Source organism: Benincasa hispida, chromosome 4, assembly GCF_027475165.1.
Source record: "Benincasa hispida cultivar pf3 chromosome 4, pf3_genome.v1.1, whole genome shotgun sequence".
NCBI lineage: Eukaryota > Viridiplantae > Streptophyta > Magnoliopsida > Cucurbitales > Cucurbitaceae > Benincasa > Benincasa hispida.
Window position 1 is genome coordinate 4060779 of NC_143481.1, and position 18431 is coordinate 4079209.

General features: G+C 33.6%; 1 protein-coding gene and 1 pseudogene across 3 annotated transcripts; both read right to left on the reverse strand.

The window, feature by feature from the left end:
• Window positions 1-27: 27 nt before the first annotated feature.
• LOC120076013 (cell growth defect protein) lies at window positions 28-4228 on the reverse strand. Of its 2 annotated transcripts, XM_039029787.2 has the most exons (4): window positions 3991-4152; window positions 1120-1290; window positions 855-921; window positions 28-501 (listed from the first exon to the last, which is right to left on the reverse strand). In XM_039029787.2, the coding sequence occupies exons 1-4, from the start codon at window positions 4087-4089 to the stop codon at window positions 452-454; spliced, it is 387 nt and encodes a 128-aa protein (XP_038885715.1). In that variant the 5' UTR covers window positions 4090-4152; the 3' UTR covers window positions 28-451. The 2 variants fall into 2 exon arrangements, with proteins under 2 accessions (XP_038885715.1, XP_038885716.1); XM_039029788.2 differs by lacking the exon at window positions 855-921 and having other exon boundaries at window positions 3991-4228.
• Window positions 4229-9024: 4796 nt separating this feature from the next.
• LOC120076010 (aldehyde oxidase GLOX1 pseudogene) lies at window positions 9025-11445 on the reverse strand (annotated as a pseudogene). Its single transcript, XR_016529043.1, has one exon. The product of XR_016529043.1 is annotated as an aldehyde oxidase GLOX1 pseudogene (transcript).
• Between the last annotated feature and the right edge of the window lie 6986 nt (window positions 11446-18431).

Consider the following 18431-nt stretch of genomic DNA (forward strand, 5'->3'; position numbering starts at 1 on the left):
AAAGTAATAGTTGTAAACAAGCATAAATTTTGAAGATATAAAAAATGAAACCAAATCTTCATCAAATGCATTCCTACAAGTAGATAATTATTTGTGCATCAGAATGAAGAGCATTCTTTAGCAAACAAAACGTCAGCAATTCTAAATTATAAACTGAGAAAACTTGAGCAGATAGATGCTTCTTTAACTCATCTCATTTGCTAGAACCATAAGAAACTAACTGATTATTTATTAATCTACCTGCACGTCGAGAACAATGTCCGTCGTTGATAGAGCTGCCCGCCCTGGTATAATTTTGAATGGCTTGATTCCGTACACGTTGCAAACCGATCTCCCATCTCTTTCGAGAACCAGAGAATAATTTTCATGTTCAAAGGCAAGGCTTAACGAAATTGACTGATGACAAACTAAGACCTAAGTTCAGTCCTTGCTTTCCTTCTTAATGCTCGACTTATTCAAAATCAGGACGCCGATTACAATCAATAAGGCGCCTACAAACCACTGGAAAAGAGTACATTGGTGTTAAGAGATGCAAGTTTGAATTTGTTAAATGGTTGAAACTATAATGGCTATAGCAACTTTTGGCGAGTGGGAAAATATAAAACTAAAATATAGGCAAATAACTGATACTACCACCGATAACATTTAACAAAATGGTAACGATCGACAGTGCGTTAGATTACAAAAAAAACGACCATGCAAAGAGGTCTGTCATCTGCACCAATAGCTGTTTTTTTATTCGACTCTGCAAATGCAGTAATCAGAAAAGATCTTGCAGCCAACATCTCAAGTGAACTAAAATAAGATGAAAGAAGTTTCTAGTTTGTTGGAGAGTAAGAGACATGAGTAGTTACAGAGTATACGGAAAGACTCCAGGAAAAGGGAGATTAAAGGTTGTGAAACTTGGACCGATCTCCTGAACTGCCGCAGAATATACTATGTATCATTGTCAAGCATGTAAAATCCAACCAATATTTTTACTAAAACAAGCCAAAAGTGTATTGTGAATAAAAACTTGGCCATAAACTATCTTGTTGTTAGGCAAATTGATAAAGAAATAAAGAATAAATTACAATTTTTGAATTAGGGAACAAGCAATGGATATGATCAAGGATTTACCTGAAATGATAACATTTCTTCGAACAAAAAGAAACCGGCTAGACCAGAACAAAGAAAGTTAGCCGAAAAGTTTGTTCCTGTGGCTTGTAATGATGAGAGAGTTTTTAAGCTATTGACATAACATCCCCACATTGCCAAGTTGAATGCAACTACCAGTCCGTACCTAATTAACTGTTCATAAAAGAAATGCTAAAATCAGAACAAAGGTAAGAGGGAAACTCAGTATGTCGGTTTCCAGCTTATAGCAGCTTCCTCTATATAGTTGCAACAAGAGATCTTCTAGTTGATGTATTGAAAATTTAGAACAAAAATTTATATCAACACCAATCAGGTTTATGTAGAAGTACCTCAATTTCAATTAGAACTAATTATAATTTACAAGTGAAGTGTAATTATAGAAAAGGCTAGGTAAAGCACTCCAAGAAGATGCATGAAGTTTCGCCAGATCTACTCTCTCCTTCCAAGCAATGCATTTGCCTTAGAGAACCTTTTGATTTCCTCTGTACCACAATTTCTTTTGATTTCCTTTGTACCACAATTGTAGATTATAGCTTTCATCCACAAAATTTTGACCCAGTTCTTTAATATATGCCGGTCAAGCGAACTGACAGATATTTTCAATGAGGGAAGAATGAATACCCATTATCATTGAAAGAGGTGAAATATTCCCTCCCAACATTGGAAGTTGAACCAACCATGAGAAAAGTGGAAGAATAGATGAGCTTGATCCTTCCCTATTTGCATACCAAGCACACGGAATAACTAGGACTTCAAAGAGTTGCAACGACACTTTCTTTATACTTCACCAGTCTTATTTAAGTGTCCTAGAAGACAAATGTACATCAAAACATCGGATTTTTCATACTTCACAGAGCCTAGGAAGGCCCCTGGTCGCAAAGATGAGTTTATCCTTCAATCGAGGATTTTATCAAAAAAAATTACCTGCCTGAGGGATCGGACTGTCAATGTCTCTTGTTTTCCCACCGAAAAGTAACACTAACAGAAACCAATTCTTATCGATAATCAGAGAGGTACAAGTGCTAGGGAGAACACAAGAGCTTCCCTCTCTCCAGACGAGCTCAAGGTTATACTAACCAAAAAGATACCTCCCTATTCCTGATAACACATAAATGCCCCCAAATAAACGCACCGTGCCCATGTTATAACTAACTCATGGCTCACTCACAACATCCTCATTGCATTCCAATGTTTCCAATATGCAAAGGCACACCCTAAGGCGACAAGTCTCCCAATCCTTAAGGCGAAGCTAGATACACCTTAATAAAATAATAAATAAATACTATCTAAAACTATAATAGGTAAAACAAAAGAGTATTTAATTTTCAAATTACTAAAAATATCGATCAAGCTATTAATATTTAAATAAAAATTGACGTACATAAATATTATATATATATATATATATATATATATATATATATATATATATATATATTTATTTATTTATATATATTTATTTATTTATTTATTTATTTAATTTAGAAAGAAAATAGTTCTGTGAGCTTATGCAACTAAACAGAACATGTTTGTAATACATTCATTTTCCTTTTTTCCAATTCTCTTCCTAATAACAATAATCAGGGGTCTATGATCATCGACCACAACTCACAAGGAGATCCAACAACAAACCTTGTAGCTCTCCCATTCCCTCTTCCTGTAGCAACAACAATATTCCAAAATTGAGATGCCTCTTGCCAAACATCTAAGACCAATGGATGACTTCAGACCAAGAACAGTGGGAACCTAGTTGCAAAAAGTAACTTACCTAAACATTTCTCCTTCCAAAACGAAGCCTTCCTCCCATTACAAACATAGTTGAACAAAGATCTCCATATGACTGCTGAATTTGGACATACACCAAGGACTTCACTTCCACCCTTTCTTTCAGTGGGTAAACCACCCCAACTCATCTTTGCCATTAGTGTGCCACAACTCAGTTGACCCTTTTGAGAACTTCCACAGCCACTTATTTTTCTTCCTTAAACTATTTTTTTTTTTTTTTTTTTTTTTTAATATAGAAACAACAACTTTCGTGAAGAAATAATGAAAGAATGCAAGGGCATACAAAAAAAAATAAGCCCCCCAAAAATAAACCCTCTACAAAAAGAATTTTCAACTAAGTAGTATGTTACCTTAGGAATAATTACAAAAAAGCTTCAAAACTAAAACTCAGAGTGAAACATGAAACCTCACTAAAGATCAAACTTCACTAGGGTCCCTCTCCAGACCTCTGAACACTCTCTTATTTCTCTCACCTCAAATATCCCACAACAAACTACCTATGGTCAACTCTACACGTTATAGAAAATTAGACACAATAGGCCAACCCAAAAATTCCCCAGATATTGATGGATGCTCTTTTGAGCTCAATAATCGCCAGGTGGGATCAAACAATCTACTTTTGAGATAATAATAATGTGCCTTATCCGCCTGTCTATGCTCGGATTAGCAAGTATTGATGGACGTTATAATCATACTCTAGAGCTAACTTGAATTGACTAGGTGGTGGGGAAATGTACTAAGGTTACTAACTGTTAGATGATATATAATTAAATCTAACTTTATTCATCAACTAAATTTTTGGGTCAATTTGTAATTTAAAATGGTATCATGAGTGATTTAAGACTAACTTGCACTTCCAACAGCTATGATACTAGCCAAAATTCAGTGACATTTTCCAGAAGGCAGAGGCGATTGCCATATGATTGGAACAAGAATGATGAAGAACCGATGCATTCGAGAAAAGTAGGTCGGAATTGTGTTGATTCATAAAAAATAGGGCAAATCGTCGCATCTGTGAGCTATTGTATCTGGTTTGTGAGTGAAACCAAAGAAATGGATAAAGATTACCGTATAGGAGAAAAGCTTGGCTGCAATGGCGGAAAAAGCAGCGTTGAGACCAGCTGCAATCGCCCACGCGTAACCCTTATTCCCTTTCTTCCCTTCCATTTTACGGAATTAAAAATCATCCTCTTTGTGTTGTTATTGTGTTGTGGCCTTGTGGGCGAGAAGACGAAAGCCTCCTTCAGTGGCGAACCGGTTTTGACCGGTCGCGGTCGGTCATGCTTGGGCCAACCGGTTTGGATTTATTGTGTATTCAGATTTTTCATTTCAAGGAACATGCTTTATTAATTGTTTTAAATGACAAAATTATTTGAAATGTTTTTTTTGGAAAAATTATCTTTTATCTCCAATTTTGAAGAATATATGTGTTTGATTCCTAAATTTTTAAAACATACTTTTTTAGTATCTGAATTTTTTAGAATAGGCTCATTTGGTCCATAAATTTTCAAAACATATCTTTCTAGCCCCCAAATTGTGATCGGCAGCTTGACATATCACTTCTAGTTTTCCTTACCTTCTTCTTGTCATCTTTATTTGTATTAAGCTTTTAGGGATTGAAAGACTCTTTCATCTTGATATGAATGCTCTTTCTTCCATGTTCTTTACATCCTTGTCTTTTTTCATAAACACGAGCAATTAAAATCTTAATGAACTGAGAAAGATAAACTAACATTTTTTACTAAGTTATGCATAAGTAGGTCTTCATCTTATTTAATGCATGCAAGATGAGTACTGAGATCAAATCGAGAGATTGATCTAGGTAGGAAATAAAGATCAAATTGAAATATTGGTCTAAATATGTAATAATCATCTACTTGAGAAAGTATGAGATTATGGAACTCGTTAAATAGTAACAAAAGTAACTTCAGAGATAAAATTCCTATCGCAATCAAAACTCATCGCATGCATCCTATAGATAAGACACTGTGGCTCAAAACAACGAGAGGTGAAGTTGATTATTTGATGAGTTTATCGCATAAACACATGACTTATGCACTTCATAGGAAAATGTCAGTGAACCTTTCTCTAACCCTGTCTACTCATTGATATTTGTCCATTCTCAATGCATATTGCTTCATTTAGTACACGCAATTGCTATCACATCTATATCACCATCAATTCCACCATTAGTGTAAGTATTCCATTAGTTAGTAAATATTACTTTCATCACATACTTGAAAAACAACCTACTAGGGCAAAATCAAACAATTATTTTATCATCTTTTAGTCGTAAGTTCCTGTGATCGATCTTGAATCTTGCTGAGAATACTCTAATTAGGTTTGCACTTATGTCTGATTAGAGAAAATATTGCGTTTAGAGCAATAGATTCATCTGATTTAAGAATTAGAGTACAACATAAGACAACATTCATCATATCTCTTAGAAAACACAACATTTACCATTCTTAAATTTTATGGTTTAAATAGATATAGATCTTAAAATTTAAACCTAAAAAATTGAATTTAACTAACAATAATTTAAACTTTGTAAGTTTGAATATAAATCAAAAGTAAATCACGTTGAAGGGTGATCCGTGAATGTCATAGGCTATGGACCTTTGGTTGGATAAAGTGTCGTACGTGGCACGTGCATATGGGCAACAATGTGCACGTGATACTCTATTGTTTTTTTGTGTAATAAATTATTTTTTTAGATCTTTTGTATATGACTCCAATTCAACAATCAAAGCCTTCGAATGTGATCGATTCAAAGGGAGAAAATGTCACTTTAAAGCCATTCCTCCTTTTTTTTTTTTTTTTTTTTTTTTTTTTTTTTTTTTTTTTTAACTACTCTATCAATCGCTGAATTTTGAACATGAAATATATTTGATTTATGAGTTTTAAAATACATTTTTTTTAATTTTCGAATTTTTAGAACAAGTATATTTGATCACTAAAATTTCTAATGTATATTTTTAGTTTTCAAATTTTTAATAACATGTTTAAAAGGTCTTTATATTGTTTTTTAAAATTTTCGTTTCGTATAATTATATGAAATTTTGAATCACAAAAATATGTTTAGAAATAATTTTAGACAGAAGAGGTCATTTAAAAGAATCTAATTTCAAATAACAACAAAAAAAAAATGCATTGACTTTTTAAAATTTATTTTTTAAAATCCATGGACTAAAAATGTATTTTTTTTGGAAGCTTGAGGACCAATGAACCTATTATATATATATATATATATATATATATATATATATATATATATAGACTAAAAATGTATATTTTGAAAACTCGATATTTTTGAAAATTCATTGACCAAACACATATATTCTTCAAAGCTCAATCACTAAAAAAGTAATTTCTTCTTTTTATTTTTTTAATTAAAAAAGTTGTAACTCAATTACTATTTATTTTTTAAAACATCAACCCACAACAACTATTATATTTCAAAGCCATATTGAACAAATAGTGAATAATGAACCATAAATTCTAATAATTATAAGCGATTGTCTTGTTTGATAGCTCTTTAATTTTTGTTTTTTTTCCCCTTATAGCCTGTAAACCAAATATATAAACGAGGCTCAAATTATTGTAAAACGGAGTCTTAGTAACTTATTTAACATTTTTTTAAGTTTAAAAATATGTTAAACACAAAATGACAGATGCATAGACTTTTGATCTAACCCTATTTTTACGATCATACTTCTTCCTTGCATAAGGTGGTCATTGCATATTTTATAAGATAATAATGAATTTGACTTCTATTGTATGTTTGCATGTTGCGTGACTTATTCTAAGATCAAGGTCAAATTAGAGTGTTTAACTCTGAACATAGGATGCTTAGGTTGTGTTTGTATAGACGAGTGCTATAGTTTTAAAACGAGTTTATAAGTCAGTGAAATAAACAATATCGTCTACTTATGAAAGCACAATTACACTGATTACTATTTCAAACAATCAATTATTTGATTTTTCAAACATGTGACTGTGTCGAGCTAAAGGAAAAAAATGTGCATCTTATAAATATCATAGATATTTGATTTTTAACATTTGAATTATATGGGATTTTAGTTATTAGACTTAGTAGATAATTTTACATATTTTAAATCAATAAGAAAAAAAGTCATAGCCCAACAACCCTTAGGGTTGATTGGAGATTTTGTTAAGTCTTTCTGAATTTTCGGATTGGTAAAAAAGATCCCTTCAACTCAACCCAACTCAACTCAACTTAATTTGCATGCAAGAAAATGTACAAAGTAGTTATACGTTGAAAATACAAAATATAAATTTTAATTTTAAATAACAATAGTAAAGATATAACATGTATTAAACATACAAAGACTACATTTATACATCTTAAATTAAAATAGAATCACTACAAAAATATTGGAAAAGTAGTTTACTATTTTATTTGTGTTTTTTTTTAAAACCTTATAAATAACAAATGAGTTGCTTTTCATCTACTTACTTTTTACTCTTTTTATAAATTATTTGGAGTTAATTAATGTATTATCCTATTTAAAAATGCAAATAAAAGTTTATCATCTTTCATATGAATAACCATTAGTTGAAAAAGTAGATTAATCCAGAGTTGCTTTATGTATGAGAATCTGTTGTCATATTGTTTGTTTTCTTGTTGTTTTCATTCATCTCTTTTGCACGTTAGACACTTAATTACTTCATTAATTATTGATAAAAATTAAGAAAACATCATTTTCAATCCTCAAATATTTATATATTTATTTATTATTATTATTTTGACACTACGTCGATGAATAAATTAGTACCAACATTATGTAAGTTGAACTATACTATCTTGACTTTAATTTTAAAGACCACTTCTGATATATAAATATTTTAAAAATAATTTTCTAGCCCCAAATTTTTAAGAATATGGACATTCGGTAGTTAAAATATACATTTTTAGGCTTCAAATATTATCAAATAAGTTTAAAAAATTCATGCGGTAAACTTTTAAATTTTTTATGATTAGAAAAATAGTTTAAAATATTATTTATTACCTCTAAAATTAATTTTAAACTTATTTTTTAATTAAAAAATTAAACCAAAACACACCCATACTTATAATATAAACCAAAAGGTTACAAGCTCAAGAACTAAATTGAACTCATGTTTTTTTTTAAAGAGTAATTTAAAATTTAAAAGAAAATAAATGTTAACGTAGTTTCTAAAAATGATAAAATCAAATGTTTAAAATAATGGAATGAAAACAAAATTTAAACTTTCAAACAAATAAGAAAATTAAAGTAATTTGACTTTAGTGAGTGAGAACTCCGAGTTCGATCCAACTCGGTCAGAAGAACTCACCGCTAGACATATTAGAGGCCGCATAATTTCCTTCTATTTTTCCTTTTTTTTTTTTCCCTTTCATTTCCCCTTTTTATTTGCTACTTTTAATTTTTTATTTTTATTTGTAAAAGATGACAACTACAGATTATCCTGTTTTTCACGTGAAAGTAGTAGGAGGCTTGAAAATAATAATAATAAAATTCCCAAATGGCTAGATTAATGAACTAAATTACTAAAATGCCTTTTGTTTTTATTTTTTATTTTTACTGTTTTTATTATATGAACAAACAACCCATTAAAATCATAGCTAATTTTGAAGCACAGGTTTTTCCCCCCGGTTAACTTAGTCTAAAGATTTCGAGCTTTTATGTCAATTTAATATCATCCATGAAGTCTAATAGGGGACGTTTGGGATAAGGATTATCCTAAGACTATAATAACCACTTATAGTAAATACCATTTAAAAATCCCAAAATAGCTACCATCAATACTATTTCAAAATCCCAATTTGCTACAATATTTATTATTTACTACATTTTTTACTATTTTACATTCATCAATTTGTATTCTTTGCTATTCATCATTTTTTATTCTTTGTTATTCTTTACTATTCATTATCTAACTAAAATAATTTATGCCTCAAGCACATACTATTATAATCCAAACTAAAATAATCTACGCCCCAGATACAACCTATTGTAATCAAACTATAATAACCAATCCTTTGCCCCAAAGAGCCCCATAAAATGTTCAATATGTTTTTGAACTTTCAATAATATTGTCAAAATGGACATAACTCAATTAGTAGAATATATTATCAATTTTAAAATCAAATATTCCATTTTCCAATCTCGAATATTGTTAAAAAGGAATTAAAAGGAAAAAAATATATAATATGTTATTTGGCAAAATAAGTATGAGAAAAATGTATGTTTCCATGTGAAAGTAAAAAGGAAAATAAAAAAAAAAATATATAAATATAAATAAGAATAATTTTCTCTAAAATTCTCTGCCACATGCAGTCATGCACCATAAAACTTTATGTCGGATCTTCCCTTTTTACCCTCACGCGATTCGGATCCAAATGCCATTACTGGGAATCTCCCGATGAACCACAAACAGAAGGTAATAGCCGGATGGAGCAATTGTGCCCGACCCGGGTATGCTGATGTGGACATCCCACGTGTCATATCCCAAATCCGTCACATTCTCGCCGCCGATCACCAGTAGCCTCTGACTCATGGAAAACGAATGCGTGTTGAACGGCGGTGCCACCATCGTCACCTCCACCGTACCCAAAGTTGCACCGTCGCCAGTAACGTTAAACCGAACTGCCAACTGTTGCGCGTGTCTCACGGTGGTTTGAGATGATGGCGACAATATTTTCGGCCGCAGGTTTTCAAATTCTGGAGCCAAATACGGCGGCGAAAACGCCTCCAGTCTCAACTCCGTCGGAAATGGTACGTTGGTGAAGTTGTAATATGCATTCGGATTGCTCCCGCCGACCAATACGCGACCGTCACGGAGGAGCACCGCCGTGGAGTGATAAAGACGGGGAATCGTACTGGGGTTCAGCAACCGGAACCTCGAACCGGGGGAGTCTTTGGGTCGGTACAGAACCGGGTTCAAAACCGGGTCCCGAGCGTTATCCCACCCGGCCGTTCCCGCACCGGCACCGTTTATAATCAAAATGTCACCATTTGGAAGCAAAACCATGTCTCCCATGACTCTGCCCACCGGCATGGTTTCCATGACCCATTCGGGTTTCGGGTCGGTTATTTTAATTCTGGCGCAGGTATTTAAAGCTCTGACGAAGGTCCGATTCACGGCTTTGGTAAAAGATCCTTTCGGGGCTCCGCCGCAAACCAAAACCTCCACTTCAATCGTTGCCGCCTGTAAATTCCTCAACGGGAGAAGCGCAGCCGAGCCGGTGCTTGGATAACACCGTGGATCACCGCCGGGGATCGCCGGAAAAGTCTTCAACACCTCGTTTCTTGCGTAATCGAACAGAATCGACCGATTGTTCGCGAAGACGAACAAATTCCCGTCGACGTTCAGAAATACGAATGGATACAAATTGTTCTCGATCAATGGATCATTCGTCTCCACCAAGAACGGAAAGCTATACGCCTTGGAAGCTCCGCCGGTTTTCGGGAAAAACTCGTAGTTGAACTGTCGTCGTCCGCCGATTACAATTTGTCGTCCGTCAGGTAGAATCTGGTTCGTCGGGTACCATCGGCGGACAGTTAGGGCTAACGGAATCTCCTCCCAATCCGAGCCATTAGGATACGGCTTGAAGATTCTTACCCTCCGATCGCCATCGTTGAATCCACCAGTCTGAACGAGTGTTCCGTCGGTCACGGCGGCACCGGCGGAGCACCAGACGTCAGTCTGGACCATGAGTGGACGAAACGAGTTGGATGCGACATCGTATTCAAGAGAATGTGCAGTGCAATCGAGTTTAAGAGCGACGTCGTCTGGATCCATTCGACATTTCCCGTCCGGCAAGGGCAAATTGGAAGTGCCGAAGTCGGTTCTGTCGAAGATGACGACTCTGTCACTGTGAAGTAACTGCATGTGCATTGGAAGAACTCCGATGTCGTTCTGAAGAAGATGCCACCGGCCGCCATCGTCGGCGCGCGACGGTGACAGCGAAGTGAGGAGGAGAATTTGAGCGAGTTGGAGAATTTGGAGAAGCATTGTTGCAAAGTAGTAGGTGACAAATCATGAAAAAGTGGTTTTTATTTGTCATTCAATTTTTTTTAGAAAACGCATTAAACTGCTCCGATTTATAGCACCCATTTAAACTTTTGACTGAACAGCAAATGGCCACTAAATGGAAGCAGATTTCACATAAATTGGAGTGAGAATAAGCACGAGAACGGTAGAAGAAGGAAGAAGTAAAAGAAAGAGATATGATTCAAAGGAGTAAAAAGCAGAAAACGAAAGTAGAGAACCAAAATAGAAAGTGGATTAAGGGAAAGAGGAAAAACATAGAAGAAATCAAAGAGGAAAGAGAAATCGAAACTTACCAGTGAGAAGGAAAGAGAAGGAGAGATGAAGAAGAAAACTGGGGAAAGGAAAAAAGAAAAAGAGAAGAAGGAGGAGAAAAAGATTGAAAATCTGTGGAAACAACAGTTGTAAGCACAACACAGGGACAAAGGAATCTCTCTCTATTTTTCTTTTTCTTTTTCTTTTTTTTTTTCTTTTTTACCTTTCTGTCCTTTTCAATTTTTCTTATGCAAAATTTCTCCATTCTTTTCGGTTAAATATTTTTTTAGGGTCAAATTATATAAATTTCCCTACACTTTTGGGGGGTTTCATTTATATTCATAAATGTTGATTGTTATTATTATTATTATTTATCAAACAATTTTGCAAATTCATAAACTGTCTAATGAATTTAAACAAATGAGTTTTCAAATGTCAATCACTTTTCAATTCCGACACATTAATGCAATGAATTTCTAAACCTATTTTTAAAAGGTCGGGACTAGAAAGGTATACTTTGAAAACTTAAGGACCAAATGAACTCATTCTAAAAAATTTAGAGACTAAAATGGTACGTTTTGAAAACTCATGAACCAAATGTACATATTCTTCAAAACTCATAGACTAAAAAGTAATTTTCCTTTTTAATTTTTATGACTAACGTGCCTCAAAAAGTTATAACCTTTTATACAAATAAATTGGTTTATTATATATAAATTTGAATTTCATATATAAGTAAGAAACCTTAAATTTATTTTGTGTCTCATAAATCTGTGACTCTTAAACAAATAAAAGTCTAGAGATTAAATTTGTATTTAAAATAAAATTTTAAGGTTAAAAGATATTTGTGATTCTTGAACAATTATGTATGTATCAATTTAGCATTATTTTATAATATATTTGTAACAAGCTAGCATTTGTACTTAATTTTGTAAAGTTTAGTCCTTGATGATATTATGAGAAGTATTTGTTATAATCTAATGGAAGTTCTTACATATTTTGTTGAATTGATCTTGTTGTTTTGATAGAATTTATTGTGGTAGGAATTAGATTGTTACCAATTTTAAAAATGTTGATTAAATGGTTACGAACTAAAATTTTATGACTAAAATGTTATTACTTTTGTTGTATAAAACGTTATATATTAAATTGTTCATTTTCATTAAAGTCTATAGATGGAAAGTGTTTTTTTAGCCTCATCTCAACCTTTAAACCTTAAAAATTGTGTTCAAAATAACATTTTAAAAAAAAATGAATAAATTGGGATGAAAACTAAAGTAACAATTAATATGTATATATTAAAACATGAGAATGATATATAAATATATAAGTTTTTTTTTTCCATACAATATGTGAGTTGGAGGAATCAAACTTATCAGTTGATCTATATTACATAAATTGACATAACAATTACTATATTAAAAATGAAGTTAGGAATGATTACAATATCTTTTAAATATTAATGAAGTATAACAATAATTTTAATATTCTCTTATAGTTGAAATTGACTCGATGTATCTTTCCAATTGTTAAGTGATGATGAAACTTTCACAAATGTAGATGTACAATTGGAACATATACCAAAGTTTAGAGATTTTTTTTTCTTTTTTTTTTTTTTAATTTTTAAATTTAACTTGTTTTTATATCACCAATTATATAATTTGGTAGAATTTATAGAATTTTTTTTTTTTTTGAAATTTTAGAAGACATCCTTCCCTTTAAAACTCATGTCAATTACGAATTATGCCTTTCAATACTAATTTTCTAAATGCAAAATTTGTAGAAATGGAGATCAAACTTTCTGTTAGATAACGAGATTAGTTACTTTCTGTTGGATTATTTGTTAACGCAAGTTGTTATATATTCTGTTTGTAAGTGACTGTATCTTCTCTCTTCTATTTAAGCAACATTTGTAATCATATGAGATTAAGGTGAAATAATATTAGGTTCTCTCAGTTCCTCTTCTACTATTTCAATCAAAACTCATCCAATTTCTCTTCTATTAAATATATGTAATTTGATAGTAATCCATTTGGATTCTACAAATTTTGTTCTTTGAAAATTTTAATATTTCCTGTTTTGAAGACCGATCGTTTGTTTGGCTTTGTTGATGGATCCATTCCCGCCACAATTCAAACTACTATTTCTTCTTAATCTCTTTTACCTCCACGGTTATTGTTTGCCCTAATCCTCTCTATGAAGACTTGGTTGCAAAGTATCATATTCTCATGAACTTGATAAATGCTACGCTCTATTTGCAGAAACACTTGCTTATATTGTCGGTGCAACTTCTTCAAAAGAAGAATGGGAAATTTTTTAAAACCATTATTCCTTTGCTTCTCGTGCAAATATAGTCAATTTGAAGTCTGAATTACATACTATATATAAGAAACCAGGTGAGACTATTGATTCTTATATCAAAAGAGTAAAAGAAATTAAAGATCGTCTATCTAATGCCTCTGTTATTATAAACGATGAGGATCTTCTCATATATGTTCTAAATGGTTTACTATCCGAGTTCAATATCTTTCAAACTTCTTTATGAACCCGCTCTTAAACCATTACTTTCTCAGAGCTTCACGTTATTCTCAAGGTTGAAGAAGCTGTTCTAACTCTTCAAACTATAAAAGATGAATTATTTTCTCAGTCCACTGCCCTTGTTGCTTCTCAAACTAATACAACAAAGAATCAAAATAGTTGTCAAAATTGTTGGTCAGGTAGAGGTCACAACACTAGACGTGGCAAATTTCCTACTAGTTTCCAAAATCAAGGTCGTGGTCAAGGACGCGATAATTCTTCACCAAATGTTGACCGGCGCACTATTGGGTCTTATGTCCTAAAACTCGTGGTTTTTAAACAATAAACTCATTCTGTAAATCGATAAAGTTGTTATTGAATATATGAATTGCTTATTTCGTTTTGGAAATAAATCCAATAAACTAAAAGATCTATGACTATTATAGGAGTACCTGAACTTTATGTGGAGACATAAAAGTAGATCAGGTTCGAGTAAATAGTCAAAATGATCTACAGTATGAGATTATCGAACTCGTTAAACAAGAAAAGAAGTAACTTTAGAGATAAAATTCCTATCGCAATCAAAACTCATCGCATGCGTCCTATAGATAAGACATTGTGGCTCAAAACACTGAGAGATAAAGTTTATTATTTGATGAGTTTATCACATGAACACATGACTTATGCACTGTTGGGGTTGATGCCCTAAAGTCTCGTGTCCTGTAGTTTGTAAACAGTTTGTACGAACGCTTGTGATGTACGATATATGATATTTTACTTCACTTCTTGATTTTGCTTAGTTGTTTGTTTTATTTGCTTTACCACAAACCAATAAACCTAAAATTCCTGGTTATATATATGTAATTTAAGCATGTATGTTGTGACATACAAGTGAATCATGTCTTGAACGATAACCAAAATGGTCTGTAGTATATGGATATAGGAGGGAAACCTTATCCTGGTAACATTATGGGTGCGGCCTGCTTTGTGGAATGGTCAAGAGTATTGTGACTTGTTACAGATGGTCTGATCCTGATCATTCGTGTTAGGGACATGCGAGCAGGGGCATCCTATACAAAGAGTTTGTATAAGACCTGACCACGAAGTGCTAACATCTTGTTATATAACACCGTTCATGACAGAGACTTCACTTTACTGGGATGACCATAGGTATGACCGCAATCCTGAGTGAGTTGGGAACTTCTGCCATTGAGGGCGGTCCTTTGATTTGTATGGGTGCGAGTGGCAAGGTCGCCGATTCAAACCTACCATTTTGGAGATTCATCTGATTTGGAAGCTGGGAACTCAGCTATACAAGATGGAATTCACTCATTCCTCGAGGTAGGGGTAAGTAGATAAATAGCTCCCTTAAGGGCTGATTTCGAGGCTTGAACAATGTGGCACCACACACCTTCTCTTGGCCCAAGAGGTGTTCATACATAGTTGGACTATGTTGTATTGTTCATTAGAGGAATCAGTGGTACTTAAGGAGTGAGATGTAACTATAGGGGAAAAACGGTAATTTGGTCCAACTGTACTTACGAGCATCTGTGAAGGGTCATCACACTCATGATTGAATATATCCGATGGACACAAAAATATATCTGTGGTAAAAAGAGTTCAACTGTTGGCCTTTAGTAGAATGCCTGACAGTTAACAGATGGTAGATCTCGTGGCTAAAGAGTTTTGTCAGTTATTCACGGACCGTTGGAGCTTTGAGCCACAGGTCCATTAGGTCCCTTAGGTAGCTTGGATAAAGTCGAGAACTAGTGTTTGGGTTAATTTGAAATGTTCAAATTGACAAGAGAAAGTTCGATTATATATGATATAATTGGAGTAGTTAATTATATATGATATAATTGGCTAAATATATGAGATACATTATTTAGGAGGAAATTAGATATAAATATGATTTATATCAAGTAGAGGAGAAAATACTATAGTAGATATTTGATATCAAACTATAGGTTAAAAATATAATATGATTATATTTATTAATATTTTAGTTGGTTAATTATATGATAATTAACCCAAAAATCATGTTTGGACGTGGGTTAGTGGGGCAGCATCGGTTATTGTAACTGATGAATTAAAATGAAAATAGTTTTCATTTTGATCCCCCGTCCGAAAAGAAATCAAGAGAGCGCGCTGGCGAATCGTAAACGACCGCTTAAGAATTTCGAGAGCCTATACGATAGTCACTCTCCGCCTAAACGATCATCCACCTTGTGCCTAAACGACCACACACTAGTTTCTACACGATCAGATAGCTTCCTAAACGATCATATAGTGTGCCGAGTTTGCTAAATGATCGTATACCATTTCCTAAACGATCGTTCAGTAAAATCTACACGATCGTGTAGCTTCTCTTAAACGATAAGCATTTTGCTATACGATAGTGCCTTTTTCCCTCCCACTTACTTATCGCAACACGATCTAGTCTTCCTCCTTCCTTTACCAAATTCACCAAAGACCATGCTTTGGGTTTTCACTCCGAGAATACCTGGGGCTTTTTTCTAATGGTGTCGTCCCCGTGGCGTTCATGAGTTCGCGGTTGTTCGTGCTGCTACAATCGACGCACTGTTCAGGCGTTGGTAGATCACGTGGAGGTTTCTATTGTGTTGAGTTCCGAAGATTGAAGATTGTCTTTAATTGGTATGGTAACTCGTTCCCTCGTTTATTTCTTGTTCATAACATGCTGATAATTACTGTTTGATTGCATAACTATACGTTTGAATGTATATTGTTGTATTTCGGTCACGATGAGATCGGAACGATCTGAACGCGTTCATGGAACTCTTCGGTAAGAGATCCTTCAGATGTAACTATAGGGGCAAAACGGTAAATTAGCCCAACTGTACTTACGAGCATCTGTGAAGGGTCATCGTACTCACGATTGGTTATATCTGATGGACAAAAAAAATATATCTGTGTTAAGAAGAGTTTAGCTGTTGGTCTTTAGTGTAATGCCTGGCAGTTAACAGATGGTAGATCTCGTGGCTAAAGACTTTAGTCAACTATTCATGTACTGTTGGAGCTTTGATCCACAGGTCCACAAGGTCCCCTTGGTAACTTGGATAAAGTCGAGAATCAGTTTTTGGGCAGTTTAAAATGTTCAAATTGACAAGAGGGAGTTCGATTATATATAAAATAATTGAACTGGTTAATTATATATGATATAATTGACTAAATGTATGAGATACATTATTTTGGAGGAAATTAGATATAAACATGATTTATATCAAGTAGAGGAGAAATTACTATAGTAGATATATGATATCAAACTATAGGTTAATAATATAATATGATTATATGCATTTATTATTTAATTGAGATAATTGGACGGAAATTTCTCCTAAATCGTGCGAAAGTGGGAAGATTGATTTCGGTTATTGTAACTGAAGAATAAAATGAAAATTGTTTTCATTTTGCAAAGAGTTCGAAAAGATCACTCACAGTGTGGAAACTTCACGATCGTTTAGTTGAGAGCCTATAGGATAGCATCTATCACCTAAACGATCACACACCTGTGCACTAAACGGTCGCACGCGTTCTCTGAATGATCACTCACTTTCTCTAAACGATCGCTTAACGCGCCGAGCTTTTCTAAACGATCGCTTACTCTTTACTAAAAACCGCTTAGTAAAACCTACACGGTCGTGTACTTTTCTCTAAACGATAAGCACCCGACTATACGATAGTCACCTACTATCTCCCACTTGCTTGTTGTTCTACACGATCGTTCTTTCCTCCTTCCTCTACCAATTCCATCAAAGTCCACTCTTTGGATTCTCACTCCAAGAATACCAAGGGCTTTGAGTGGTGGTGTTGTCCCCGGTTGCTGCTTGTTCGTGCGCTGTCGTTCGTGTAGACGATCGTGGTGCTGCTAGGCGACTGATTGTTGGGCGATAAGGATCGTAGAGGAGTCGCTTCCGCTGGATTGAGTTCGAGTGAAGATTGTCTTCAACTGGTACATTTACTCAATCTGTTGTATTTTATTTGTCAAATCATGCCTATAATTAGTGTTAAAATGCATACACGTTTGTTAGAATGTGTGTGTGTTAATTCAATCACAATGAAATGGGAAAGATTCGAACCCGCTCATGGATACTCTTGTTTAAGAGTTCCTTCATGCACTTCATAGGAAAATGTCAGTGAACCTTTCTCTAACCCTGTCTACTCATTGATATTTGCCCATTCTCAATGCATACTGCTTCATTTAGTACACACAATTGCTATCGTATCTATATCGCCATCCATTCCGCCATTAGTGTAAGTACTCTACTAGTTAGTAAATATTACTTTCATCACATCTTGAAAAACAACCTACTACGTCAAAATCAAACAATTATTTTATCATCTTTTAGTCACACGTCCCTGTGATCTACCTCGAATCTCCCAGAGAATACTTTAATTAGGTTTGCACTTAGGTCTAGTTAGAGAAAACATTATGTTTAGAGCAATAGATTCATCTGATTTAGGAATTAGAGTACGACATAAGACAACATTAATCACATCTCTCAGAAAACACAACATTTACCATTCTTATATTTTATCGGCTAAATAGATATTAGACCTAAAAAATTGAATTTAACTAACAATAATTTAAACTTTGTAAGTTTGAATATAAATAAAAAATAAACCATGTTGAAGGGGTGATCCGTGAATGTCATAGGCAA